This window comes from Apteryx mantelli, chromosome 1 (assembly GCF_036417845.1).
Source record: "Apteryx mantelli isolate bAptMan1 chromosome 1, bAptMan1.hap1, whole genome shotgun sequence".
NCBI classification, from domain to species: Eukaryota; Metazoa; Chordata; class Aves; order Apterygiformes; family Apterygidae; genus Apteryx; species Apteryx mantelli.
Genome location: NC_089978.1, coordinates 110,916,928 through 110,944,826, shown reverse-complemented (window position 1 = coordinate 110,944,826; position 27,899 = coordinate 110,916,928). Strand labels below are relative to the sequence as shown.

Here is a 27,899-nt window from a genome sequence, read left to right as displayed (position 1 = left end):
GGGAGCCGCACCGCACCGCACCGCACCGCACCGCCGGGCATGTGCGGCGCCGCGGCGGGGAGCGCGGCTGGTCGCTGAGCCGCGCCGAGCCGAGCCGGACCGAACCGAGCCCAGCCCCGTGGCCCCGCGCCTGTCGCGGTGAGGGCGGCAGCGGGGCTGCCGCTGCCATGGGCGCTGCCCGCGGGGCCCGGCCGGTGCCGCTGCTGGCGCTGGCAGCCGCCGCCGTGCTGTGGGCGCCCTGCGCGCTCGCTGTGCGGGTCCTCAGCGGTGAGTGGGGCCGGGGCGGGCGGGACGGCGGCCCCTCTCCGCGCCCCTGCTGCTGGCGCGCTCCCCTTTGGGCACTTACCCCCCCCCCCCCCAAAGGGTGCTCTGGGCCAGCGCTGTTGCCATAATGAAGTTTACCTGCCTAGTAATGAGTTTCAGCGTAACAGAGAGTAGGTTTGCTTTTTGGGCAGTGTTGGTAACGTGCGTTTTTTTTTCTTTTTTTTTTTTCTTTCTTTTTTTTTTCTTCTAGTGCTCAGGGAGAAGGATGGTGCTCTAGGCGAGGAGCTGTATCGCTGAGGGGTCCGGCTTTAAATCGCGTGGAGTGTGTTGCATTGGGTGTTACTGCGTGTTTGGCTCTGCTATCGAGGCAGAGAATGAAGGTGCAAATCTAACGGTTAAAGGAAGATGAATCAAGAATAAGGAAATTAGACCCAAATTACTCATTAATATTAATAGTATAGAAAGCAAGCTGTTGTGAAGTTTTCTCTGGAGTGCACAGTGAAAACTAACTGCATATTTTTACTGGGCATCTTTTAAACATCCTGTTGTAGCTGTGTCTTTAATAACTGTCCTCAGAGATAGAAACCTAGGCTGTCAAACTTCTGCAGTGTTTTAAACTGGTTTCTGCCAATATGGTATTGTCTCTTACAGATAGCTTTTTAGATTTGATTGTTGGCCTGCAGAATAGAGTTCTTGCTGTATTTGAACACAGCAGTTCAAAAGAGAGCATACTTGGTGCAGTGTCTTATTGAGAAATAATAGTACATTGAGACTTGTTTGCAGCTATACAGGAATGTTTCTTCATGTTCTAATGCAGTTAGAAAGAAGCAAACTTAAAATCTAGCATAAATCATAATTTTATTGTGTGTGGGTATAGTTCCAATTCTCTTGAGGGCTGCCACAAAACCAAGAGGAAGACAGTACTCTAGAAATCATCCATAACTAAAATGTGAACTTAGGCTTAGTTTAAGAGCTGTAGAATCCCTCTATACATTTCTGGCACACAAGCAGGTAAGCTCAGAAGCTGCTAGGCTTAATGGAAAGGCTACTTCTGACTGGACTCTGGGCCGAATCCTCCAAGTTGAAGCTAATGGGCTCTTGAATGCATGTGGCTGCACAAGCAAGTGCTTACACTTGTCTTGAAACAAAGATTGACACACTTGGCAATGCTTATTAGCAAGTTGTGTGCCAATCTCTGTATACACAGGTAGGAACATGTCTTTGTAAACCAGTTCCAAAACAACACAAATTATTTGTATACAAGTTGTTTCAGGTGCTATAACGGTGGCATATCAAGAAATTTTAATATGCTTTTAGTTTTAGGATTTTTTTTGTAGCAAACGCGCGTGGTTGCTTAACTAAGATTTTTTTTTTTTAGTCACCTGTGGAGTATGGTTGCTGACTGTTTCAGTGATATCCTATCTGAAGCAGGTTCATTCATAGAACTAAGGTGTGCTGTTGATCTTAAATGCAAAAACGTTCCTTTCAGGAAACAATAGTTAAGTAGTAATACTCTGGAAAAATCATACCTGCTCAAAGTATATCCTGAAATAGTTTAACATTATGACAAAGGTAGGTAGAATAAGAACTTTGCTGTATTGCATGTGACCATATCCATGTGCTTTGTTATTTTAAGGAATAGTGAAGACTGCTCATTCCTGGGTTTGTATTTTGCATCAAAATTCTGTGTGGGAGACTATGTGTGGCTGAGAAAACACAGTGCCTTAACCCTTGAGCTGAATCTTCCATGTTTAAGTGACATACATAGCAAACTGAACAGAGCTCCAGCTTTTAAAACAATGTATATACATGTATACTGTTAAGTCAAACTAGTCTTAGATGCATATGAGACTTTGGGTTTTGGAAAGTATACAGGCTCTACCTTGTATTTCACTGTGAAGCATTTCAAAGCATGTGATGAATCTGTTTTGTCACTGTGCTATGCTAGCTGATACTTGCCTAATGTAATACAGGAGGGGATTTGAAGCCAGTTATAGAAGAAACTAGTTAAGGATTATTAGATACATTAGCTGCAGTTATATGCATTAGGCAAAGGGGATCTGTACTATGCAATAATAGCCAATATATTTATTATGCCTGCAGAGCACAAGTATCTTCTGAAATACTGACAGGGGAGCTCTCTAGTTCTTGCAAGAACCACACCCTTATCCTGCCACATGTGCATGGATAGTAGTAGTAGTGTCAGCACTCTTTCAAACAAGAGATAGTACTACTGCTTTCTCCTCACTTCTGTGTAGCTTTTCTGTATATAAGAAGCAACAATTTGTGGTCTTAAGCAGGCACGCATTTCAAATCATAGTAGCCTACATCCTATAGAAACAGATGTGTGACATACTGGAAAACTGTTAATTTATGCTTCAGTCACCATAATACTTAGTAAGTGGGAATCTTTCTGCTCTTCTTCCAAATAAGCTATATAATCCCTCGCACAGAGAATGTTCCTGAAACAGACTTGTTTGAGTGCCAGTTGAAATTCATGGAAAGATTTCCATTAACTACTTAAGTTTGCATCAGACCTAGTAATAATTACAGAATTGTAGCAATTTTGATCATAGTGTCAGGAGGGCATGAAAGGGAAGGTCTGCTTTTTCAATATGCCATTATTTTAACTAAGGGGGTTCCATTTCTTTTCTTCCAGTTGTGTTAATTTCTCAAGGATATAATCAAATATATTATTTGTGTCAGATCTTTCACACTTGGGTGGTATTTATCAGCCATCTTTAATTTGGGAGTTGTTAAATAGAAGACAAATGGACTGCAATTTTTAATGTGGACTGAGATGTTTCACAGCCTCCTGTATCAGAATATCTAGTGTTGCCAGAGAATTGATTCTTAAAGGGGGGAAAAAAACCAAAGCAGGGTCAGGAAAAACTGCTGAGTCTGCCTCGCTGTCCCATGACATCATAAAGAGCATGAAGTGATGATAATGCAGTTTGCAAAGATGCAATTACTTTAAGTATCTATTGGGCAGGAAAGATGCAAGCTAATCTTATTACTAACCATTTAACAACCTATGTCTTAATCATAAACATTATACCTTACTGATGGCTGTTTGCTGGCACTCTGTATTTCTGTGGCTTTTTAAATTCTACATTTCACTATGGCAAAGTATCTAGAGGCGATTAAATACTGATACAGTATTTTAAAGCAATACAGGTCTATTTTGAATGCAAAAATAATTGGATATATAACACTTACCAAAAATGAGGAAAAAAATTTGTCGGGTTGTGAAACAACAAAAGCTGCTCTTAAACTATAGGCTTGTTTACTTCAGATGCCTTTAAGGATATGGATGTGTTCATTCATGTAGCTTATGACCTGATCTGAGACGGTCATAAAATATTGTAAAGCAAGATAATTAAAGATGCACCTTTACAGTTATTGAATTGAATAGCGATAACATAAACCCTTTCTCAAAAGACACAATTTAATTTAGTTCAATTGGCTTAGCCTGCTTGTTACACCTGAGTTTGGCCTGTCAGGCTTTGAGCATTTTTGGTAGATGAAAGCTTCTGTTCCTTTTCAGGAACATGGACTGTTATTTTTAAGGCTGTTTTGCTATATTTGTAGTTCTAAGAAAAGTTGAAACAGTATAATTAGAAAAACTCTACCAGTATAGTCTAGAAAAGACTATAGACACGCAACAGTTGTGTATTGAACACAATACTTAGTTGTGAAAAGATGGTAGTTTCACTCCCAGGTCATGAAGGTGATACTGGCAGCATTTGGTTCCATACTAAGGAAGGTTTTAATCGAAATGGACATTCAAATGGTACAAGATCTCTTTTGCTTGATTGGTTTAAATGTAGGTCTCTGTAATCACTAAAGACATGTTCTGTTTTTTTCCTTCCTTCTGATGACTGTGAGGCAAGTTGGGCACTTAACTCTCCAACTCCTGTATTAAGTCTCTCTTTAGACACCTGTCTCGAGCAATGACTTCCTGGGAACTGCTTAATGATCTAGGTTAAGCATGTGCTTAAAGTGAAATGAGATGATGACTTTAGGGCATACATACATAAGTATTTCTTCTAAATGTTTCTTGCTCCTAAGCAAGAAATGCCTTTATATCCTGTGGAAAGACATTTTATATTAGGTAAACTGCTATGATTCAGATGAGAACATAGTTTTGATAACTTGAGATACTTTATGGTAGATGAATACCATAGCAGGGTAGAAATCAGTTTCAGGAATCAAACTTATGTATTAGAGACAATCTCCCTGTATCAACCCTGTAAAGCTTGCCTTGCCTCCAAGGGATAGTTATGCAGGCTGGCTGCATTGCAGCTCTATTCAGAGGCTGAAGAAAGAATGATGAAAAATTAATCTCTTGGCTCAGGTGAACCAACTACGCTTTCCAGGAATACAATTTCCTCTCTTTGGTAACTTGTTCAAAGACAGAGTAAGGCAATGCAATTCTCACTCTTGAGACTGGCAATCCCTGGTACATCCCATGCCTCAGTTTGGCTTAAGGTCTTAAGAGAAAACACCTAGGATGGGAAGCATGAAAGGAGTTACGAGATGAGGGGAGGCTATGGTCCTAGCTGTAACGTGTGGGACAGGATGGATGATCTGCACCCCTTTTAAGGGGCTTTTCTTACTCCGAGTGAGACCAGGCTGCTGTGCTGTCCCACTGCAGCAGCTAGGTATGAAACAGTGTCTCGCCTGTTTGTTGGACTCCTGTACCTTGAATTTTCTTCTCCCGTGGTGTTCAGGTTGGATCTTGTGAAGAAGAAACTTCTGGATCATAAGCTGTTTGTTGCAGAAAATATGCCTTAAGTCATAAATGGATCTGTAAACTTACAACACTATTTTGTAAGTTTTATTTTAAGACTAATTCTTTATAATGACATTCTTTATAATGACAGACTCATAAATCAGTCTCATAGATCAGAAAAGAGATAAGAATGTGTAGTACTAAATCCTGTACTCGCCAAGCACTCACTGGTCTGAAATGATTAGACTGTTGCTTCAGAAGCCCCCAGTCCCACCACTGACAGACAGGAGGACCTTCAGCTCCAAGCAGTCTTAAGAATACTGAGTCTTAACTAAACAGTTGGCATGGCTCTAGGTGTAAATGTAGCTGCAGTATGCAGTTAATCACTCTAGGCTCACTTTATAGGCATTTCTAGGGTGCGATTAACTTGATCTTAATATAGGTCTTGAAAATAATGCATATACCAGAATGCTTATTGCTCTCAGTTGTTCATACGGTGAGGTAAGTGAGTCAGATCAGGTACATACAGCTACATTATGAATGACTAAAGTTACGTGAGATGAATCCCACTCTAGGTATCTTAAGTTTTTTCCCCATACAGGGTTGTATAGATGTGATATAAAGTAAACAGGTATGCCTTACTTCCTTCTGGCTTTACAATAATTTGCTCTAGAAGAAAACTCTTCTAACCTCTATCTCTGCCCCTTGAAGGACCCTTCTGGTATTTTTGCTTTAGGTGAACTGTCACTAATTCTAAGTTCCTGTCTGAAAGGTTTTTCCCATTATTTTGAGTACAAGGTGGATGAGCAAGGACTCATCTATTACTACTTCCTTTCATCATGGAACTACTGCAAAAAGATGGCAACTCTATTGCACTCCTATATTGAGATGCATGTAAGGTGTTACACCCTAGGAAACTTTAGGTCCATAAACTGAGGAAGTGAATATGATTTTTTTTTTTCCACTTCCATACATAAATTTTACTTGCATCCATGGCAAATACAGGTATCATGGTAACAGATCCAGAAAAATACACTTAACAGGATAAATGGAGTTCACAGTTCACTGAATGAATAACAGACAATAGATGGTGCTTGTTCTGAATAATGATTGATGATCAGTATTTCAATGACTAACGATTTATGAACTACTTCCTTCTAGAGAGCAAAAAAAAAAAAAAAGGAATGAGGAAAAGCTCACAGAAGTGCTTATATTTATGCCTTTGAGAAATCCTGTTGAGTGAAGTTACTGATGTATATAAAATTAGGTATGTGTGAAAATGTCTGCTGGTTTCGGGCAGGAGAAAAAGTATATTCCCTGTTCCCCTAGGCTGTCACACATGTTGCTTAAGCTATTTGGACCCTATAGTTCTGTCAAAGGTCTTTCAAAAAATGCTAACCACAACTTACTATGCAGGCATATTACTCCTGTCTAAAAATGTCTAGGAAATCTATTATGATCTTTACAGCCACACTGAAATCTATAGATGAAGAGACTCAGATTGCCAGTAGTCTTGTCAGAGTTTCTGGTGTTAGTACTTAATGCTTTTTTTGTTAAACAGATCAAATAATAGAACATTTTTGGCCTGATTTAGGCTGTGATATGTTAAACAATGTATATATATACACACTACCAGTACAAAACAAACTTCAGAAAGATGAAGACTTTCCAGAAAAATGAAAACAAACACTTACTGCTGAAGCTGCTAGTAATAATATGATTAAGTCTTGGGTAAATTCAGAGTAGACTAGATATGTAGATCATATTTCCTCTTATTTTGAATAGGTTGTATTGACATTTGGGTATTATCATTGGTCTCTGCTTGAGTCTGTGGAGGTGAGTGGGACTGTTCATACCTCATGAGTGTAACCTTTGCAAACTTGAAGAGTGTTGTTATTAGGGTAATTTTGCAGGTTTGTTTTTATAAACATCATTCTTTGTAAGAGAAATTGAGGTGCCAGAGCATAAACACTTTCATTTGCAAGATGTATTCATATCCTATGCTCCTGATGAGTTCCCTTATTGCCCATTGAGAAGGTGCATATTCTGTGTGAAGTGCTAACCTAAGTCATCTAATATCTGTAGATGCCAGGGCTCAGTTTAAGTGCGTTTTCTTCATGTTCAGTGAGGCCAAGGGCCCTGCATTTCTTGCAGTGACAATGCTGCCAGACCCCTCAAATATAGAAGGGAAGAAATATGGGTCTGACATTGTAGTCTCAGTTCCTTCATAATGTGGGAAAAGAAGTCAGCTAGCAACTTTTTTAAGAGGATTGTCAGAGCAACTGTGACACTTTTGCCTGGATGATGAAACCCAAGGACAGTACCATTTTGCCATTTACACAGGCAAATGACTGTCTGCCGTGATCAACCCTATGCTATATACTCATAAAGTTCACGTGATCAGAAGTAAGAAAACGATTTTGACAGGAAAAGCTATACAGGTCTTGGGCTTTAAACTTATGAAATGCTAAGTATCTGAAACAGAACCCACGTCAAAAATAGGTATGTTTTTCTTAGAAGGGAAAGTTGTCATGGTTTTAATGGTTTGACCAGAAAAACTAATCAGAAAATACTGTATAGATGTAGTTTTCTGACACTGACATATCATTCAAAGGGGTGATTAAAACTGTACTGTTCTTTCATAAAAATGAATATTCATATCCCAGTTGGAGGGGGAAAAAAATCCTTACCCTGCATTGATTCACATTATTGTAATGGTATGTTTTTCTGCAAGGGTAATCATGGATGGTGAAATGTTGATTAGCTTCTAATGAGATTTAGGTATCAAGCTACTTCTTAGCAATGACCTGAGATTCCTGCAGCCTGTGCTGTGAAGCTAATTATAAGAAATTAACCTGTGTGTATTTTCTGTGGGAAACGAATGAATAAACCTATTAATGCTTGGGGAAAATGACAGCCTTTCATGAGGGCAGGTATTCCACTTTCCAGCATGTCAAGAACAGACCAGCATTTGAAGCACCACATCTCTGACTCTGAAAATCAAGACAAACTTGGTTTCTTCTCTGGGGAGTGCAAATCCCTCCAGCACTTCATTTGGCACAATGAAAAACTTGCCCGTTTTGCAGGACAAAGAGCTTTTGCTTCCATCTTCCCAAGAACTATAGCAGTGCAAATTCTGAGGACAGAATTGCTTTGCTTTAATAAACCCCAGAATAGTAACCAATTCAGATGAATATCAGCATTCATATGTGCACACTTTTTCTATCTATTTTACTGACTAGTTACCTTGTTGCTACAATAGGCAGGGAAGCAATCAGATTTCATTTTAATCACATTCAGCCAGATGGCAAAATCCATGGAACAGTTAGGTATTAGTGAAGGGGGCAGTGATAAATAAAACGCTAATATTCAAATGGGCACTGCCCGATGCCACTTTACAAACCAAACTGTCTCCTTTCTGATAGCTGTGCTTTGTATAACTATAGCATTGCTGGTTAGCTGAAGTAGTTGTTCCTCAAAAATGAGCAAGGTAACTCTGTGTCCCCAAAAGAATTTGGCAATACCATAACATAAATAAGGGCTGGCATTACATATGAAAACTCAATTTCAGCAATAGATGAACCTAAAATCTTGACCAGTTCCCCATGGCAAAAGAGAAAATGAAGATATCTACCTGAACTAAACAAACGGCTTCTTGTGTAGCTACATATTCAGCCTAACTGTACTAAATCTCTGTGTGGTCAATGTAGTACATTTAAAAAAAACAAAAACAAAAAAAACTTCCCCTGTATTCTTTCTGTGCAAGAATTACATTAATCCTAGAGATAGCTGTTTTGCTGGTGGCTGAGGATCTCTATCAGATCATCTTTGCTGTTCCATAGGATATTAGATGATTAATAATTAAAGAAAGGTTGTCCAGCCTCTGAGAGAGAACCAAGATTTCTTTGTCTTTTATCACTTTAAATATGCTAATACCTAAGAATTTATCAGTAAAGGGACTCCACTATGAAAAGTGTTGTAAAAACTCTGGCTAATAGGTGATTTCTGCAATGAATGGTTTACAGGTGGCTGAAGCCAGACTCTATTAAGCCACCTTAGACATAGTCTGTGCACTAATGAACTAGTGACATGACACACAAAACCCATCTTCATTGCTGGGAGAGATACTGATTCTCTTTCCTAAAATGAACCAGCAAACTGTACTATCTGACAAGCTTTGGCTTGTAGGCTTTGCCCCTTCCTCTAACAGTTTCGAGGGGGGGTTGCACTTCTATGAAGTTTAAGTACTTGCTTAATAGGCAAATGTGGTCCTCTGAATACTTCATGTAAGCCCTTGAAGGGGACTCAGAACTTTTGCTAAAGGACTTTCTTACACGCACGTGCGTGCACACATGCACACACACACAAAAATCATGGCAGAGAAACACCATTATGACCTTTAGCTATAACCCTTGAACCAGAAATAGTATGAATCGATAATGACTGGCTCTTCTTTCTGCAGACTTATAGATGTTAGTAGATACTTTTTTGCCTACCCTTTTAAGGTGTGGAAAAGTTACCTATGAAAATATTAACACAGATACTGACTGGCATAATGATCTGTGTAGCAGTTTGTATTTAAATGGCAAAATTGGTAGCACACTGATTTGACAGTTAGATTTGTCAGGAGCATGAGCTGGGCAACATTTTTGAATTGAGTACTATGACTAAATTAAAGGGCAGCATGTCTTCAGTATTACAAACCTTGGTGGAGAAGATGGCAATTCACTTTTATCATAAAGAAAGACAGTATGTAATTATGAAATCTTATCACAGAAGTAATTTAAGGAAAAAAAGTAATATGATTCATTAAAAATACAAATTAAATTCAGTAGGCTGGATGGACACAAATATGATACAGTAAAACATCAACAGCAGTAACATAATATATCACAGCATGAGCAGCAGCTGAATCCAGTCAAAATCTGACTGGATGATACAAAGATTAGGTAACATATAATGCATCAGATTTGAATTAAAATGTGACTAGAAAGTTGTAACACCTTTTATCCACTTATTGGCCACATTCTAAAATTCTTTACTGTGACTCAGCAGGGAACACTCTGTGAAACAAGGATAAGTGAAAACAAATTGTGTCCTGTATCCTGAGCACTGGTTACATTGCCACTGAGGTCAATGTGCCAACGTACACAAGCTCAAGTCCAAGCCTAGTCGTTATAATGCAAGGGGAGAAACATATATAGCCAGTGGAGTATTTTGCTTAATTTATGTAGATATTTCTCTCATGCTATTATCTCATTCATATTATTGCTTCATTAATGCATGATCAGTTTCACTTAAGTCTGTGTCTTTATTCTCTTACTTTATTTTCAGAGGCCTCCATCAGCCTCCCTCTGACCTGTGGGACTCTGGTTAGTGTTAAATATTCCACATTCCTCTGTACCAAATATTCATCTGTTGCTTTTTTTGCTGAATTCATTATCTGGGGGGGGTGGGTGTCACAGTATGAAAATGTAATGGACTTTGCTACAGCAGGCTTTATGTATGTGCATAGCTTCTGAAAAGAGAAAACAAAGGAACACAGCTGCTGGTCCCTGCTAATCTCCTAGGTGAATGCTAATGGTAGCTGAAGTGGGCACTGGGCTGTAGGTCTGTTCCCGAGGTCCGAAAGGAAGGGGGACGGGATTCACTAGTGGAGAGCATCTCTTCTGCCAGTCAGCTCCCCAGATCTCCAAAAATTCAAGCTGCATTCTTTACCCAGGCAAACTTCAAGCACCCCATGGGCATGGTTAGGACCACTTAGGGGGATGAGTCTTAGAGCTCAGTAGTCTAACAGTAATTTTGATTCTCAGTGACATTTTGGTCTAATTTATCTGTCATGGCAGACCTAAAGGAACCTATTATTTCTGTTTAATGATGCATCATTATGAGAACATAATGGAGACCTAATTAACTGAAATACCAGCTGAATATTTGTTTGGTTGTTTCTCATTCTCTTAAAGGAGATTTTTTTTCCCCACAAAATTAGTATCTGTAGAAATGTTTTAATGAAGTATCAAGTATTTGAATGAAAAGCTATTTTTATTTTAATGTTGTCATCAAAACATTATGTTATGGAGCTGCTGTGTGACACTCAAGGATGAAAACTGTTCCATATGGAGGAAGATGGTGGCTAGCACTTCTTAGAGCAATCCTGTACATCTGCTTTCTTCTGTTAATGGAACAGTGAGACAGAAAGTGAGTGAAAGTGAGGCAATTTCAGACAGTCAAGTTTCTCTGCAGTATAGGCAATTGAAATTGCCAAGGCTGAGGGAGTAGGGCCTGAGGTATGCCTGATATGTTCAGGAGAAGGAGAAAGAGAAGAAAATTGAAGAAACTTCCAGTGAGGAAATTGGGGAGAGTTAGTCTTGCTGTTTTGATCCCAGCTCAAAGATGGGAGACTGCAAAGAGCAGTTTCCCCATCTGTCAGTTAGTCATTGCTTCAACACAGCACTATTATTTCACAAGCAAGAAAGCAATTTTGTTTCTAGGGCTCTGATGTTGATGAAAAGGTGATGTGGGTTCATGGTACCAAGCCAAGTGCATGTTTTGCCTATACCTATGCCTTCTTCTGACCAGGGTCTGAGCTGTTCTGTTTGGGTGAGGGAAGGTGGCCTAAGGATTAGGAGAAAGTACACTCCATAAAAGCAAGATATAAGCACTCCACCTTCATATGCAGTATCTGCAGATAAGCTGGATAGAGGCATTGGTTGGTTGAAACCTCAATTTGTCTGAGCATTGTATAAGGGATAATAGTAAGAATGAATTCTTAAAACTTATAGAATGCATTAGTTGGATCTTTGGTCTCATGCTCGAGAGTACTAAGTAAATTTACATTTTTGTTCTTTTTCTGGATGCCCTGGGATGAAGCAAAATGTTTTCCTTCGTCTTACTTCATCTCCCAAGCAGCTTAGGGCAGATTTTGTGGAAAGGCTGTAAAGGCCTGACTTACCTATACTTGTTCATGTTGCGTAGTATCTTGGCCTGATATGTTCCAATAGAATTGTATACAAAATTGGTTTCTATTCATGGTAAAGGTAGGAAAATTGGAATTAAACTTATGAAGTAGAAATAACAAATGTTACTTTCGCATTAACAGTGGATTGTTGTCTGCTGTAAAGATGTTAGAAAAAGGCAAAATAGCTTATAGTTAATGTTTTCATATGTATTTTGTCTGCCATACAATATGTGGTCCATTCTGTCATTTTTCACTGGTAAATTATTTCTGCTTTGTAGTTCATAAATTAGCAGGGAGACAAAGCTGTTAAAAATGAAGCTTGAAAACTTGACATCTCAGCATGCTCTGAGAAGAGCACTAAAATGTCAACTGATTTTTCTAGCTATTAATGCACAATTCCAGATTTCCATTAACACATTGAATTAGTTATGCTATAGCAGATAAGATGATAAAAGTCTCCTTCAGAAGAAGAAAGGAAAAATCCAGAGTAGGTCAGTGCCTAAACAGAAGGAACTAAATTAACTGAACAAAAAACTATTCACAGCTTTTTGGAGAAAGCTTACTACTCTCCATCAGACATCTCATTCACACAGGATGGATCTTCATCCCAAATATTTCTTAGTTTCTTGCTGTTTTCTCTGTTTTGCCTTGAAGTTATATTGTCACATGAGCACTCAACCTGTAAGGAGGAAATTATTTCTTTTGCTGCAGATGTAGAGGGTAACAAATGGAACAGAAGCAACTTAGTGATTAGATTTTAAAATTATTATAAAATAAATGAATTGTACAAGTGAACCTTTGTAGACAGAGTTACTTAACCCTACACAAATATCTGTAATAATAGTGGTATCCTCAAAAGTGATTCAAATCGATTTGAAAACAATATAAGGATCTTCACACATTTTAGAGGTTTTATCTAAAAGAATTTATGAGTTAAAACCTTTGGGTATGGATTGGGCCTTTGCTTTTATGTTCTGGACAGCTCCAAGGCGGCTTCTGCTCCAAGTGCATAGTAGTAGCAAGCTGTTGTTATTGGGCTCCACAAAATGAGGGTATGGCTGGGGCTGCCATAGCACCTCTAGAGCTGCTGTACTGCCCTTGTGTACCACCACTGCCTGTCTTTCTCCCAGCTCCGTACATTCCCTACTTGTTTTCCTCAGCTTGATATGGGTGATGGAGCTTAGACACTGATGCAGCTTCAATATTGGACCAGTGTACAGCAGAGCTTATGGCTTAGGGATGTAAGCCTTCTAGCCGCTCACAAAAAGCATGTGCCATTTGGCAAAGTGTTTCCAAACAGCAGCTAACTGATCATCCTGCACCTGGCTGGAAGATAAATACGCTCAAGGTGCTTAGACAGTTGGCCTGCAAGGACCTGTGTATCCTGTTGGATAGGTCACTGGAGTCAATTTTGGGGACTGTTACTGGCAGGGGAACTGGAAAACAGAGAACATGCATGGGAACAGAGCATAGGATCACTTCAGACGTGTGAGAAATGTTGGGAGAGGAGGAGATGAGGGAAGGAACGGATGGGAAGCTAGCTACTTTACCATGAAAGGGGGTCACAGCGTATGAATTGGCATCTGTAGTGGCCAATCAACCCATTTGATCTGGGCATTCCTGCATGAGTGAAATCATGATGATAGAGATATTTTGTTACCTGAATTTGCTCATAATTTACTTGTTAAGGTTGATGAAGAGTATGTGTACAAAATGAAAGAAGTCATAAAAACTTCCTAAGAATCCACTGGGAAATAAAAAAGAATATGACAATGGATAGAGAAATCTCCATAAATCTACATACCGATCCTGAATTAAAGCTCTGTATCTAACCTTTATTTATATGAACTGGTGCATTAGAACTGGTGATCCCTCTTTCGTTATAAATGTTTCTTGTCTCTCATAGTTCGGTAATAGCCTTTGGATATTTGCACACTTGTATACATATGTGTATGCTAGCTATAAGCCATAGTCACTCACCAAACAATGAGGATGAAAATGCTGAACAGCTTATCTTTCACTGTGCGCTCTGCATCCTGTGAATGAGACTTAGAGTCCTGGGGAAAGAAAAAGGTTGTGATCAGGTTAGTAGGATTCAGTTGTAACATACAACATACATACATACACATATATTAAATATATATTTTATATATATACACATATACACACACGTGTGGGATGAATTGTGGTTACAAATGTAGCTCACGCTTAGCTTTTGAGCACTTAAATCTGTTACTTTGATAATATTTTTTTGTTAAAGAAGTCTTAACAAATACATTATCTTACATGCCTCTGTAATGATGGAGAGCCTGACTCTTGATCCTTCAGCACCATAGGCCAGCTGGCACTACAAACCTTAACTACATTCACTATAGCAAGGCTCTTAACCTAGAAGAATAAAGGGAAATGGGAGGAAAGGAATCAGGACATGCACAGAATTGTCAGGACATTGTCAGAGAAAGTCCAAATAGATGCTCTCTTCTTCTTTCACAGTTTGGCTTTTTCGGCAGGTCTCTATGGTACAAGGTTGTCCTTACATTAGGTTGTTCTTGTTCCTATGTTATTTAGGCAGGTTAATTACTGATTAAAAAAAAAAAAAAAGATGACTCCTTGGAAGAAAGTTTGTCTGTCAAGTCTACATAAGAATGAGACAGAAAGACATTCCTCTTACTGAGGGTCTTTTCTCCCAGATGAATTTTAATGGGATGTTGTAAAGAAAAGGTTTTAGAGATAGATTAAAAGAATCATAGGAAACGCTAGAAAAACTAAATGTAGGTGTTTATCCCTACTGCCCCTATAATTTAGATCATTTGCCAGAACAAAAAAGATTTCAGCAATATAAATTTAGCTAGAAGGCATGAGATGATCATGTTTTTATGTTCCTATGTTCATGCAATTTTGATGCGGTCCTGATTGTTCTCTGTGAATTCTTGAAGTTGTACTCTGTGCACCTGCAAATAGAGACAAAACTTCAGTCAGCTACTGTGCAGTATGCAACCTGCTACAGAAGAAGCATGTGCTTCTCTGTCACTAAATATGAAAATGAAGTATCTTTAAAGCAAGAAGAATGAATTTCATTGTATCTTCTAGGCTTTATTTTTCACTGCTGTTTATTTTTATTATAGAAAAGCACTGGCAAATGTAGATGATGTTCTGTTTTCCAGTGACAAAGTGTTAAATATATATATATTTTTTAATGGTAAGGTTAAAAACTGTTCAAAGGTAAAGCCAAGGGGTTATTTACATGATAGTGACATATCTGGATTTGCTTAAGGATGGGTGTAAATGCAAGATTTTCAAATGCAAAAATTATTTGATACAGTAAAATATCATCCTTTCGAAATTTCAAGCTTACAGGCAGTAGAAGGATAGACTTTGTTAGCTTCTAAACAGTCTAGATAGTGTCTGGTAGTTCTTATTACTTAAGTGTTATTCAGTAATTCTTACTTAGATAGAAAAACAAACCGACATACTCTTCTTCTCCAATGACAAAATTGCATACTGAATTGCATACATATTTTTAGAATTCTTCCCCTGTGTGGCCTTCCCCCCATCCCCCATAAACATAATGGAGTTCAGGAGATAAGTGAATTAACTTAGCTATGAGTGCGATGTGAATACAGCTTCTCAATGTCAGATAACAGACTGAAGAAACTGTTGACTTTTGCTTGCCACTAAAAATCGAGAATTTGAAACCTTTTGTCCTGATCAAATATTTTTGCTGAATATCTAGCAGAAGTGGAGTTTTCACTAGTATGAAATGTTTGGAGGGTATTTTCCAAACTAAATCCTAGCTTTAACAGAGGGGCCAAATGGTATAATCATTAAGTAGAGATCATTTTTCTAGAAGTCAGTGGGAGTCTTCAGTGTTTTGGAGAGTTTTACAGGCCTTGGGAAGAAAGCCCTCAGTTCCTGTGAACTGTATGGTATTTGCAAACCTTAGCAAATTCAAGCTAAGGTTTTCAGCAGTGTTAACTCTATCATTATCAGCCCTTTCAATTAGGGGCAAAAAAAAAGTCCTTCCACATCACTGTATTCATGCTGTGCTATATTTTTCAGTTGTGATATTCATTAACATACTCTAAACACTCTCATATTTGTATTTTTCAGGTCAGAAGGTGTGCTATGGTGACTTCAAGCATTCATGTTACAAGATAGCATATTTCCAGGACTTGTCTAGACGTGTGGGCTTTCAGGAGGCCCGCCAAGCTTGTGAAATTGATGGTGGGGCTTTACTGAGCTTGGAAAGTGAAGCTGAACAGCAGCTAATAGAAAACATGTTACAAAACCTCACTAAATCAGGCTCTGGGATTTCTGATGGTGATTTCTGGATTGGGTTGTGGAGAAGCGGTGATGGACTAGTCACAACTGCTTGCCCTGACCTTTACAAATGGGCTGATGGAAGCATTTCACCATTCAGGTAAGTCTGTGAAATCGCTCATTGAGAAATAGAGTGCACTGCTTAGCAAGTCAAATTTTTTATAAACAAGCATGAGGACTTGCTGCCCATGAAATCAACATCATAACTTCCTAAATTCTTCAGATAAAAGGGAGCTGGCAGCCAGGGTTTTGAATTTGAAGCTGTAGAAAGATGACATGATGTGGCTTCACTCTACAGTTCTCCTTACTCTTATCTCATGAGTTTGCCTTTTTATGGCTTTCAGAGATTTTCTGCCCTGCATAAAGGATTTAGGATACGGTGTGGAAGCAGGCAGACAAATTCTGCAAGACTCTGGCCACCTCAAATCAGAAGGCTGGCCAGCAAGGAAATTAATGTATATTATTTAACATAAATGCTTTTGTTTCTACCCTGTCTTTTGAAAAGCCTTTAATTAAGTCAAAGGCCAGAACAGTAGCAGCTTACAGGACTCGGAATATGAAGGGACAGGTAAGGGTCAGATAAGAAAGAAACTGGGTAACAGAATGGCAGTGTGTCATTTCTTCAGAGGTGCTTTGGCTGTTCAGAATTTTTTAAGAACCAGAGATTTGGAGCCTAGGCCCTAAACTCTTTCCCAGAGGAGTTGTGGGAAGTGCAGCTTATCTTGAAATAGAGTGAAGCCACTGTGGTTGACATTTCTTCATGCATGTAAATTGCTTCCCTAGATGTTCTGATGAATCTTTAATCTTCAGTATTTGAATGTTTTTATGTGTACGGCTAGAAATTGGTATACAGATGAGCCTTCCTGTGGAAGTGAAGCCTGTGTTGTGATGTATCATCAGCCAACTGCAAACCCCGGTCTGGGAGGGCCATATCTTTATCAATGGAATGATGATAGATGCAACATGAAGCACAATTTTATCTGCAAGTATGGCCCAGGTAGGTGGAACTGAAGTCATTTTCATCGGTGGGAAATGTTAGAAAAACAGTGCCTTTTGTTTTGTGAGGGAACCTGCAGGTATCTTGTGGCCACACTATCAGATCTGCATGTCGTGGTGATTTATTTAGTGTGTGAGCAACTGAACATTAATAGGGGATGTAATACATGAAATCTAGTGAAAGTTGTACTTACTTATCTGTATCCAGTATTTTTCTCCATTAAATTGAGGTCTTATAATAAAGAATATTTTCAAAATTAGTTTCACTCTTATGTATTCTCGGTTTAATTTTGATTTAACTCATTCACTAGTTACTCTGTTCTCCACAAAGCACTATAAGTAGCCATTTCCCACTTCTCCTGCTCCTTATCAAGCAGGATGACCAAGGCATCTCATGGTCATACTGCAAAAAGTGTTCTGTCCTTGCAATTTTACATCTCTGGCAATTTATATGAACTTATATGTAACAGCTGTCTAGAAGTTTTGGCTTAAAGAAAGCAAACAGAAGTCCAGAACAGCATGAAGAAAATTCTGCATTTGTACACGTAGTTATCTACATCTGAAAAGCAGATGTATACTAGCTTGACATACTAGATGATGACAAAAAAATCCAGATCTTATGCAATTTGGCTGTACTTCCAGACATGACATAGGTTCTGCATATGCCAGTAGAGGAAACATGACTATAAGCTAGAATTTATTGCAAACAGAAAAAGGACATGAAAAGCAAACTTCAAGTTGAGTCTGTCACAGTTTCTACTTTTGGTAGTATTTACAGTGAATGAAAAACATGTTTTTCAGCAAGATTGTGCAAATATTTTCAAAGAGCTTTTGAAAAGCTCACAAATTTGGCTCAACGGAATTGGAATGCATATGAAATCCTATTCTTAGCAGCCATTTGAGCTATCTAAGTCTGCAGAGTTTCCTACCTGCTGTCCCAGTATTCATGATTTAGCAATGAACACAATCCCTTGGTAGAGACACATCTGTCAGTAGAGATCCAAGATATTTTCTTCCACCAGTTTTGTTGGATAGATAACTTTCTTACTCTCTAGTGTCTTAATGAGAAGGATACCTAGCCAGCAAATACTGAATAATATTTGGAAGGCTTGATATGTCCAAACATTTCACCAAAAAAAATATTAGTGGCTATCTCTGTCTCCTGCTGATCTTGGTCACACGTGCCATACAGGAAAATTACCTATACTGTAGAACTAACCAATACTTTTTGCAATTGTTCACAATTATTTTGAAATGAGAGAATAAAATAAAAGTTTTAAGTTATTACAATTGCAACATAATTTCACATTTTTATTTTGGAAAATGCAAGTTTGATTAAAAGGGCTCAGTTTCAAGTGTATTTTATATCTTTAAAAAAGAAACAAATGTAAGTGAAATATTCTGTAATAGTGAGCTACTTGCCCATTCCAGTTGTGATCTGATACAGAATTATTAATTCCCATTGCTTTCACCATCAAAAAATGCTGGGTGTTTTGGGGTTGGCAGAAAACAGCGATAACAGTAACAGCAAAAACAAATCTATATTTCTTTTACCATATAGAAGTAGCTTACTGGTTATAATGAGGAATGTCAAATCAATAAGGCAAACAACATATAGATAGAATGTTGTTAAGACTGACATAGTTATTCAGCTAAATGCAGTACTGCTGAATTGTAGCTATTTACTTTTCAAAGCAGCTGGAATTGTGCTCTTTAGTGAAACAGACTGTTCTCCAGAAATGTATTTGTCTATCACATGGAAGAGAAGAGTAGATGTTTAAATGTATATAAATAGGTATATGACATTTCTTTCACTACCTAAAGAAAGTACCACAAAGTAAGAAAATTACATTTTCTATCTAAAACTTGGTGAGACATACAAAAGACCTTTTTTCCTCCAAATTACTGTAATAGCAATAGCTTTAGTTATTTGTATTACAAAACATCCATTTTACCAGCAGTATTTGTTTCCTCTGTTTTGAGTATATGGTGAATGGTACCACTCATAGGCCAAAACTGAGAAGTTGTAGGTGGCAATAATGGAGTTGTATCTACTTGTATTAACAGTGAATTCAGGGCTATGCTTCATTAGGCAGTCATACGCAAGCAGCAATTATGTTTCTGGTAGTTATTTCCATTTTGCTTTAAGTCCTTTTTATAGTACCTCCCTTGACAACATTTAGTGTTGCAATGTTTAGTCTGGCTTTAAATCATATTGATCATTTCAGGATCTTAAACTTAATTATAGCTTGGCAATTGCAACCACATTTAGTTTCTGACCAGCTCCTGCAGGTTTGAATATGCAATCAAATTAAAAACTCATCTCTTCTCCTACTGTCTAGAGCCAGCAACTCAGTTTTGTAGTATTGTGGTATCTTCTTTATATCATGGCCAAATACAGCCAGCTTTTACTAAAGTAGGTGAAATAATTGCTTTTGTTCTAATAGGCTTTATTGCCTCTTTGATTTCTCATTTCTGCTTTCTGCATTTATCAGGACACTTGCAAACTGCAGGCTAATAGTACTATGGCATTATTATAATCTTACGATAACAGAATTGTATTCAAACAATTACACATCTGTGGCCATCCTTTCAATTGGAGGGAATTCCTTCTGTCATCTGAGTAATCTTTTAATTATAGCAGTGGCCCTAGGTAAACTTACAAGCCTCTGCTGTATGGCTCAGATATGAATTAGTTGTCCAATTTATTATGCATTACAAGAAGTACGATGCTGTCATTCCTCTTTTGGTAATTTTACTTCTTTACTGTCTGATATATTAGAACTCACTGCTCATTGCTTGTATTTGCTTTTGCAAAACCAAACCAAATGAAGCTTGACATCTAGCCTCAAACTTCCACTTCTCTGTTTTGGTTCATAGCTAATATTTTTGCAGTATTATCTTGAAAATGTGAATAAGGCTTGAGCATTAATAAAGAACACTTCCTCTCTTCAACTGTTTTAGGATCATCTGCCTGAATGAAACTTTGGATATGTTAAAAAACTAAATTCAGGAGTTTTATTCAGCACATGAAAGTATGGGATTCAGTGATTTAGCCAGTAACCTAGCAGATGCAGCCAGACATTGGAACTACACTAAACTACACCACTTACTTATCTAAATTCTAAGAAAAAAAAAGCATGAACTAGAAGCAAATTAATACTAATTTTCAAGTAGTCTTTGGTAAGAAGTACTTACTGAATGCTGAAGAATTGAGAAATTCTCATTTTGGAGACTATTTCTGTGGTACTGCATGCAAACTAATGTAAAAAAATCTGTTTTATTACACACATTTTTTCATTGTTCAACTATTGATTTAACAGATAATGTCTTGGAAAAAGAATTAGGAGACAGAGCGGAGCTAGATTACGGTAAGATATTTTGAAACATTAAATTGAGTTGCAATGGTAAATACATAATTGTAAGGATAATTTACAAGAACCCCCCAAATTGCATAAATTAGAAAAGCAGGCATAGATTAGCACTGGAATATATGAGAAATGAATCCTATAGAGAGTATACAATAGCTACAGATGTATGGATATAGTTCAGAATACTGTTCCAGATGTAATCCCAATTTTGCAATAAAATCACATTGACATATTTATATCCAATGATATAAATGAACATTGTTCGTTTATATGAACATGGAAATGTTCATTATTCCAAATGTAATTACTATTTATTTAACAATATAACTGCCATATTTTGTTCTTACTGTTTTTCTAAAATGTCTAATGTCTTTTTCAGGCATCTTTCCAACAGTGCCAGCTGGAAATCCATATGATACAAACAAACCAGAAGATCAGTATCATGTTATTGCTACTGAAACAGGTAATGTATTCATATGAATTTAGTGTTCTGGTAAAAACATTAACAGTATACTTGGTTAAATTAATTATGAACTACTTCCATTATTGTCAATGGGAGAAAGCTCTCTATTAGCCCAGGAAATGCCCTGAAAAAATATACTGTTAAATAACATTTCCAGAGTTTGAATGTTTGAATCGTTCCTTTTTTTTTTTTTTTTTGATAACTGTAGAAACCAAATATTGCCTGTGTTACCTCAAACTTTGATCCAGATCTGTGGTGTAGCAGTCCTTGAAATCTGTACAGTGCTTCTGTGAACTTGATGAATCTCTGTTAAGGCACAAGATTTCCCCAGTGATCACCCAGCTATGGGACATCTGCTTCTAGGCTGTGAGAGCCAACACCTTATTCACCTCTGCCCCATCTCTGAGGTCTTCCTCACCTCACTCAGAATCTTACAATATTCCAGCACTAGATTATGGAAAGTTGTCATTCCTTTTCCATCCCTGTTGGCTGGATTTGAGCCAGTTTCCTAACTGATGTTCCCACTGTTGTTTGTAACTCCAGAGGAATAGATACACTGAGGAACTGATGAATATTTTGAAATCAGTATTACAAGTTTAATGAACCTTGCAAAGATTCGATATCTAACCTAATACTGCTGTACACAAACCCAACAAACAAGCAGGTGGGGTATCTGAATGTTCACATTTATGCTTGCTAGTGAAAATACATTGTAGAGACTATTTCCTACCCATCATCCTTGTTTTGAATAAGTACCTTAAATGCAAATTGCTATAAAACATGGACATATATTTACTGAAAAGCAATTGGATCCTCTCTAGAAACTAAACCCAGTCAGCTCTTCCAAGCAGTGATTAAGAGTCCCAGCTTCATACCATTTTCCTCCTCCTTTTTCCCAGAGACTTGCGGGGGAGTAGCTTCAGCTCTCCCCCGCTTTAGCCAGGGACGGTGTAAGTATGCCTGTAAAATGAGTGGGAGGGGACAAGAGCAGGACTCATTCCTGTTGTGGTCCTGCATGGATGAGAATCCAACGTATAAGGACAACTGAGCAGACAGGTTATTTGCACTGTAAAAATAATAGGCTGTGAAATGTACTTTGTTAAATACTTGAATTTGCAATCAAAAAATTGGAAATCTTACATTAATCCACAAAGAAAATGCCAGAAGTTGAGTCTTTAAGGTCATATTTTACATAATGCTGGGGAAGTATTATTTTATTACTGATACTGCCACATCTTTCTTCTTTTTGGAGCTCTTCTTACAGAAGAAATGCAGAAATGTTCTTTTATTTAAGCCAATGTATTTCTCATATTTTACTCTAGATTCTTTTATTAACATGGTATTTTAAGATGGAAGGCATTAATGAGAAACCTTTGTCTTGTAGGTATAATTCCAAATCTAATATATGTCGTAATACCCACTATACCACTATTGCTGTTGATATTGGTGGCTTTTGGGACTTGCTGTTTCCAGATGCTTCATAAAAGGTAAAATACTGATCTGAACTGGTTTTATAATGCAGAATTCATATTTCCATTGTCAAGCTATTCATACTGAAAGACTGCTTACATCTATTGCCAAATATACAAATGAGCATCTTTTCATCTCTTAAAATCCAAGCAGTTTACAGCTGTTACAGCTCAACATTCACCTTCAGGCTTTTCCACAATGATCTAAAATAGTTCCAGGTCTCAAAGTATATTGCCACTAGGATTTTACCCACTTCTGAAAAAGATATCTTTGACTATTTGATGTGCTGAGCCACTGTCAGCATTTTTACTTCACCTCTTCCAGCATGATTGCCACCTCTACAGCATCTGGGCTTTGGGGAATAACTGTGGGGGTCTTCACTGTGAGAAACTCGAGGACTTACCTCAGTTTCTGACCAAAAGGGCAGTTTATGCCAAGGATAAATGTGCAAGCCCAGTAGCTGGTTACCTCTGTTTCAGGGCACATCTCATAAGAGTAAAAGAAGAGCTGCTATAGCAGACACATTGAAAACAAAAAGCAAAAAAATGTTTTGAGCCACAGGCCTTGCAATTTCTTTTTACTTCTTATATGTTCTTTGATAGATACAATGTCAAACAGTTGTGTTACTATACAAATAAGAAACACTTTAACCTATGAAAGGGTATGTGTTTCAATTCATGCTTTAAAGGTTTTTTTTTTTTTTTGACATTTTACCTTTCTCAAAATATGCTATCAAGATAGATTTTTTTTTTTCCTGGTCTAATCTTTCTGTTCACTGTTGAAAGTATTTTTCATTCTGGGATTTTTTTTTTCCTTCAGGAAGTGTTCTCATGTTAATGCAGCTCAGAAAAAAATGGTTAACTGAAACTTGTTTATGGCTAAAAACTATTTTGGTAAAACAGCAACAACAGTAATAGTTTGAGAAGCTCTGTTAGCCCTCTTGAGAGGGCAGGAATACTAATATGAGATTTGTGATATGACTGTCTTTGGAAATTAGAAGTTTTTTCATCCTCACTTTAAGCCATTATTTTCCATCTTTGTGGCTTTTCACCTTGAATTTTCTGCAAATATTTAAAAACCTTATTGTAAGGGGGAGAAAACACTTCAAATGTCAGTCTGCTCCTATCTGTAACAGCATACACTGTGGTGTTCACGATGCTCCTTAGTAACATGTCCCACTGAGAGGAGTGAACATACAGAAAAGATATTCTGAGATCTTCATTAGAAAATAAATTGTGTCCTAATGACATGCACTTTCATATAAAGAAAAGGGAAACATGCATTTTTCAACCTCAGTTGTGGCAGGCAAATTCATGCTTTTGAAAGTTTGTATAGTCCCAGTGCTGAGGTTTGGATAAAAGGATGAAAACTCAAAGCAAAAGTAAAAAAAATAAAGGAATCCTGTGTATAACAATAGTAATTATTTAAATCTAATTCTGGAATACATTACAGAGGGCCTGGATTTCTTGGTACGTATAATGACATACATGTTCATACCTTTTCTGGCAGTTTTTTCTCCACAAAAAATGAAGAGTTGTGAGGCTGAAGTAAGGATCAGTTCAGCTCTCAAATAGTCCTAGCAAGAAAATGAGATTCATAGCCCACTGAAATCAATAGCAATAGCAGTGTTGACTTCAGTGGGCTTAGATCAGGCCTTTGCTGTAGCAGTTCATTCATAAATAATTCATCTGAACTTCCAGGAATTTGAAATTGCTTGACACAGATATTGGAAATCAGCTTGGAAAATTGTACTTTTTTCTGTTTGGCTAATTGATTTGGTAGATGAACTGATACAAAAGCAAGGGGAAAAATTTGAAGCAAAATAGTTTTTTGTTTGTTTTCAGAATGTTCATTTTTGTGTTGCACCAAGACTTCTGATTAAAGCAAATAAAATGTAGTTTTCTTTCAAATTTATTAAAGTCCAAAGAAATATACTGGTATCTCCAGAATGAAGTATTTTCCTTTGTATCTGTCAAGACAAAGATTTTAGTTCTTAAAAAATGTTTCCCACTTTATTTTCATCTGTATTTACCAAATATTTTGCCAGTCACTTTGTTTCATCACAAACACACAATTCTTGGGCAAAAAGCAAGTCTAAAAATAAAGAAGCAACCACTTTCACTGGTCAGCTGGAAACTGCAGAGCTTTAGAGAAGGAATTCTATCCTGCTGGGGAAGGAGGGATCCCCAACTTTCCAAATGAACCTGACTTCTCATTCTTTTTTAGGCTTCCACAACACGGTGACCTTTCCTCTGAAAGCCACAATCCATGGCCAACCAGGACATGCCTAGCTTGAAAGGTCATGACTAATTTTGCCTGGCGTGGGCTCTTAAAGGGTAGTAGTAAGGCAAAGCAAAACATCTTCCTCGTAGCTAGTAGAAATGATCAGCTCATTCATGCTTAGATGCTCTCCCTTTCATTTCTTCCAGGGAAGCAAGGAGAAACTGCTTCAAAGACCCATCTCCATTATCATCTGAATGCCTTGCAGAAAGTTTAAATTCCAACCTGGTATATTTCTCAGTTTCTATGATTACATTTCAAAGTAAAAGCAGTAATATCCTCAAGCTATTTATGGCACCTTTTTACCTTTCTAACTAAAATCTATTTCCCGAACCAGATGTATAGCTGGTGAAATTCAGCATAGGTTAGCTGAAGATATGTTCATTTGGTGACAGCTAAAGTTCTGATCCAAGGTATTTAGAAATTGTGCTTGCTCTGTGGCAAGGACTCTCCATTCAAGGCATTTCATTACAATTTTCAAAATATGCCTGATTTTAGCTGTATTAATCTGGAAGGCACTAGTGAATGTCTTTCTTACAGAAAGAATATTGGAACTGTTTGATCCATTGCAATTGCTTTGTTTATAGCATTGTTGCCTGATCTAAAGTCCACTGAAATCAATGGGAGTCTTTTCAGTTACTTCAATGGGCTCAGGTACCTAATGCATTACATTGTAGGACTTCAGAGGTAAGTCTGGAGGGACTAGAAATTACTATACCATCTGCTCCCTCAAAGTACGCTTTAAATCAAGTTAAACTCACTCACATTACTCACTTAAGCTTACTTACATCTGAATATATAGGACTGCTGGGTTCTTGATTCCCAGGCTTCCAATTTACAGAAGTATGTTGTAGCAGAAGGACTACTTCTTTGGTTTTTACTGAATTGGAAAAAATACCAAAGTGCAAAATATTCTGGCCAGGGTCTAAAACCTTTTGATTGAAATGCAGCTGCAGCAGGTCATTAAGTGCTCGTTCTTTTCACTAGATTACAGTGCAGTGTCATCTGCCATCTAAGTGAGGGAAGGTGATGCATTGTGGCAGTAGTACCAGCCAAGATGCTAGCCATGGGGAAGGACTAGCTTCAGTTTAAAGGGTACCTCAGGGCTTCTTGTTCGTATTAGAGACTGAACATTTTACAGTGCTGCAGAGCAAGTACTTTTGGGAACAGTTTTATCTTTTTCATTAAAAAAAACCCAAAAAACTAACAACAGTTTTGAGTGAAAACTAGGCTTAAGGAAGTTTTCTACTACAGTCATTCATTGCTAGGAGTCTGATTCATATCCCATTATTTCATTAGAAGTTAGGTCAAGCGCTGAAGGGAAAAGACTTTCTGACTTACCTGTACAGGGTAGCACCTGCATCACAGTCACATGGATGCAGCTTCAGGATGAGTGTGGGCAGGGTTGCCGTAGCCACCTTGGGTGGGTGGGCTGCAGCCTGGGCGCATTGGACGCAGGCTCTGGGGCGCGTGGACTCCCATCCCCACGTTGTGTTGTCCTGGGGCGAGGAAAGCACGCAGCCTCCCACCACCCAGGTCAAACAGTGTCCCTATCCATCTCTGGAAAAGACTGCTCAGTATGAGTAGGTGTGGATGACTGCAAACTGAAAACAATAAATAGACTGAATAATTTCAGTTCTTGGGAGGAGCTCTCCTAAACACCGTGGTCTGATAGCTTTGGTAACAGTTGCTTGCCTTGACTGACCACTGTGGTGATATGCTCAGTGCAGCATGGGCATAACCTTTTTGTAGAAGGGGAGTCTGTGCTATGTGAACAATAAAGATGGCCTTCAAGTAGGGATGAAAGATCCAGATCTGATCACAAACCTGAATCAGGACCATAGAGGGACATGTGTACTGAAAACAGTTTATATTTTTATTTTTCAGTAAAGGAAGAACAAAAACCAGTCCAAACCAGTCCACGCTATGGATTTCAAAGACACCTAGGAAGAACAGTAGCATGGAGGTATAATGATTTAATGACTGAAAATGAAGCAAAAGTAACATTTTTGCAGTCAGGCTGTATTATAGTGTCATCTCAGAACATTAGCTTGGAATGGCTTGAAAATTGCAAAGGATCAACAAGACGAACTGTAAGCTCCCCCTTGAGGCAAATGATCATTTTTTTTATCTATAATGTTTGATTATTAATTCAGTAACAAAATATGCCATGCTAAATAAAGGATATGTGTTTATTTTGCTAAGAGACATAAGTCAGCTAGTAGTAAGCAATGAAATGAACAGTGCATTTGAAGTTTTTATGGGGAAATATCTACAATGTATGTCAGTTTTAAGATTCTTTGTAGTTAAACATAGCTTCTTTGTTTCCTTTAATCTCTCCTGCATTGTAACTTAGTTGATGTACTGTAAATTGAATTGACAATTTTACAGTGTAACAAGATTATTTATCTTTGCATAAATGTTTGATACAAAACATTTGTTAAGTATTTATTTGTATACTTTTAAGACAGCTCTTGATTCTCAGATTTTATTTTATCTTACATAAATTACGCTCACTGGTAGAGACAGCTACTATGTTGTGACATTGATCTGCTGTGGCAAAATTCAAGGATTCATAAAAGTCATTTGACATTATGAGTTCACTTTGCCAGTAAATGACCATATCTTTGGACCATATTTATTGGTCCAAAGTCAACATAAATCATTCGGTCAGTGATACAACATTAATGAGGTGTGCTTTGATTGTAGCTTTTGTTAGCTGTTGTTTAAATAAAACATTGTTTACTCTTTTCTCAGGGAAAAAAAGGACAAGTATCACAATGGGCAAGAATTTAAAATTAAAATTACTTGTTTAGGTAAATCTATGTAAAAAGATATTAAATATGATTTAAATATAGCTAATAGAGCTTGTAAGGAATATGTAACATTGGGTCAAAGGAGATAAGATAAATGTCTTTTCTTGCACTAATAATTCATCTCAACATTACTCAGACCAATAGCCAGAAAAGTTAATTAATTATGTTAATTGGCAAACAGATTTGGATGTAACCCTGATGCATTTAAAGTTATCTTTTAGCAATT

At 37.7% G+C, this 27,899-nt stretch overlaps 1 protein-coding gene across 5 annotated transcripts; it reads left to right on the top strand.

The window, feature by feature from the left end:
* On the top strand, positions 1-26,913 carry CHODL (chondrolectin). Of its 5 annotated transcripts, none has more exons than XM_067289786.1 (8): positions 1-267; positions 16,068-16,377; positions 17,117-17,274; positions 20,597-20,644; positions 21,024-21,107; positions 22,492-22,594; positions 25,007-25,085; positions 26,745-26,829. In XM_067289786.1, the coding sequence occupies exons 1-8, from the start codon at positions 168-170 to the stop codon at positions 26,745-26,747; spliced, it is 885 nt and encodes a 294-aa protein (XP_067145887.1). In that variant the 5' UTR covers positions 1-167; the 3' UTR covers positions 26,748-26,829. The 5 variants fall into 5 exon arrangements, with proteins under 5 accessions (XP_067145887.1, XP_067145888.1, XP_067145889.1 ...); XM_067289787.1 differs by lacking the exon at positions 26,745-26,829 and adding an exon at positions 24,804-24,913 and having other exon boundaries at positions 25,007-25,081; XM_067289788.1 differs by lacking the exon at positions 26,745-26,829 and adding an exon at positions 24,804-24,876 and having other exon boundaries at positions 25,007-25,062.
* The last annotated feature ends 986 nt before the right edge of the window (positions 26,914-27,899 follow it).

Excerpts from the sequence above, each read along its gene's own strand:
- CHODL (XM_067289785.1), top strand. The coding sequence starts at position 168 with ATGGGCGCTGCCCGCGGGGCCCGGCCGGTGCCGCTGCTGGCGCTGGCA. Across the intron at positions 21,108-22,491 it reads TGTTATTGCTACTGAAACAG|GTATAATTCCAAATCTAATA; the intron begins GTAATGTATTCA and ends TTTGTCTTGTAG. Across the intron at positions 22,595-26,744 it reads TTCCAGATGCTTCATAAAAG|TAAAGGAAGAACAAAAACCA; the intron begins GTAAAATACTGA and ends TTTATTTTTCAG.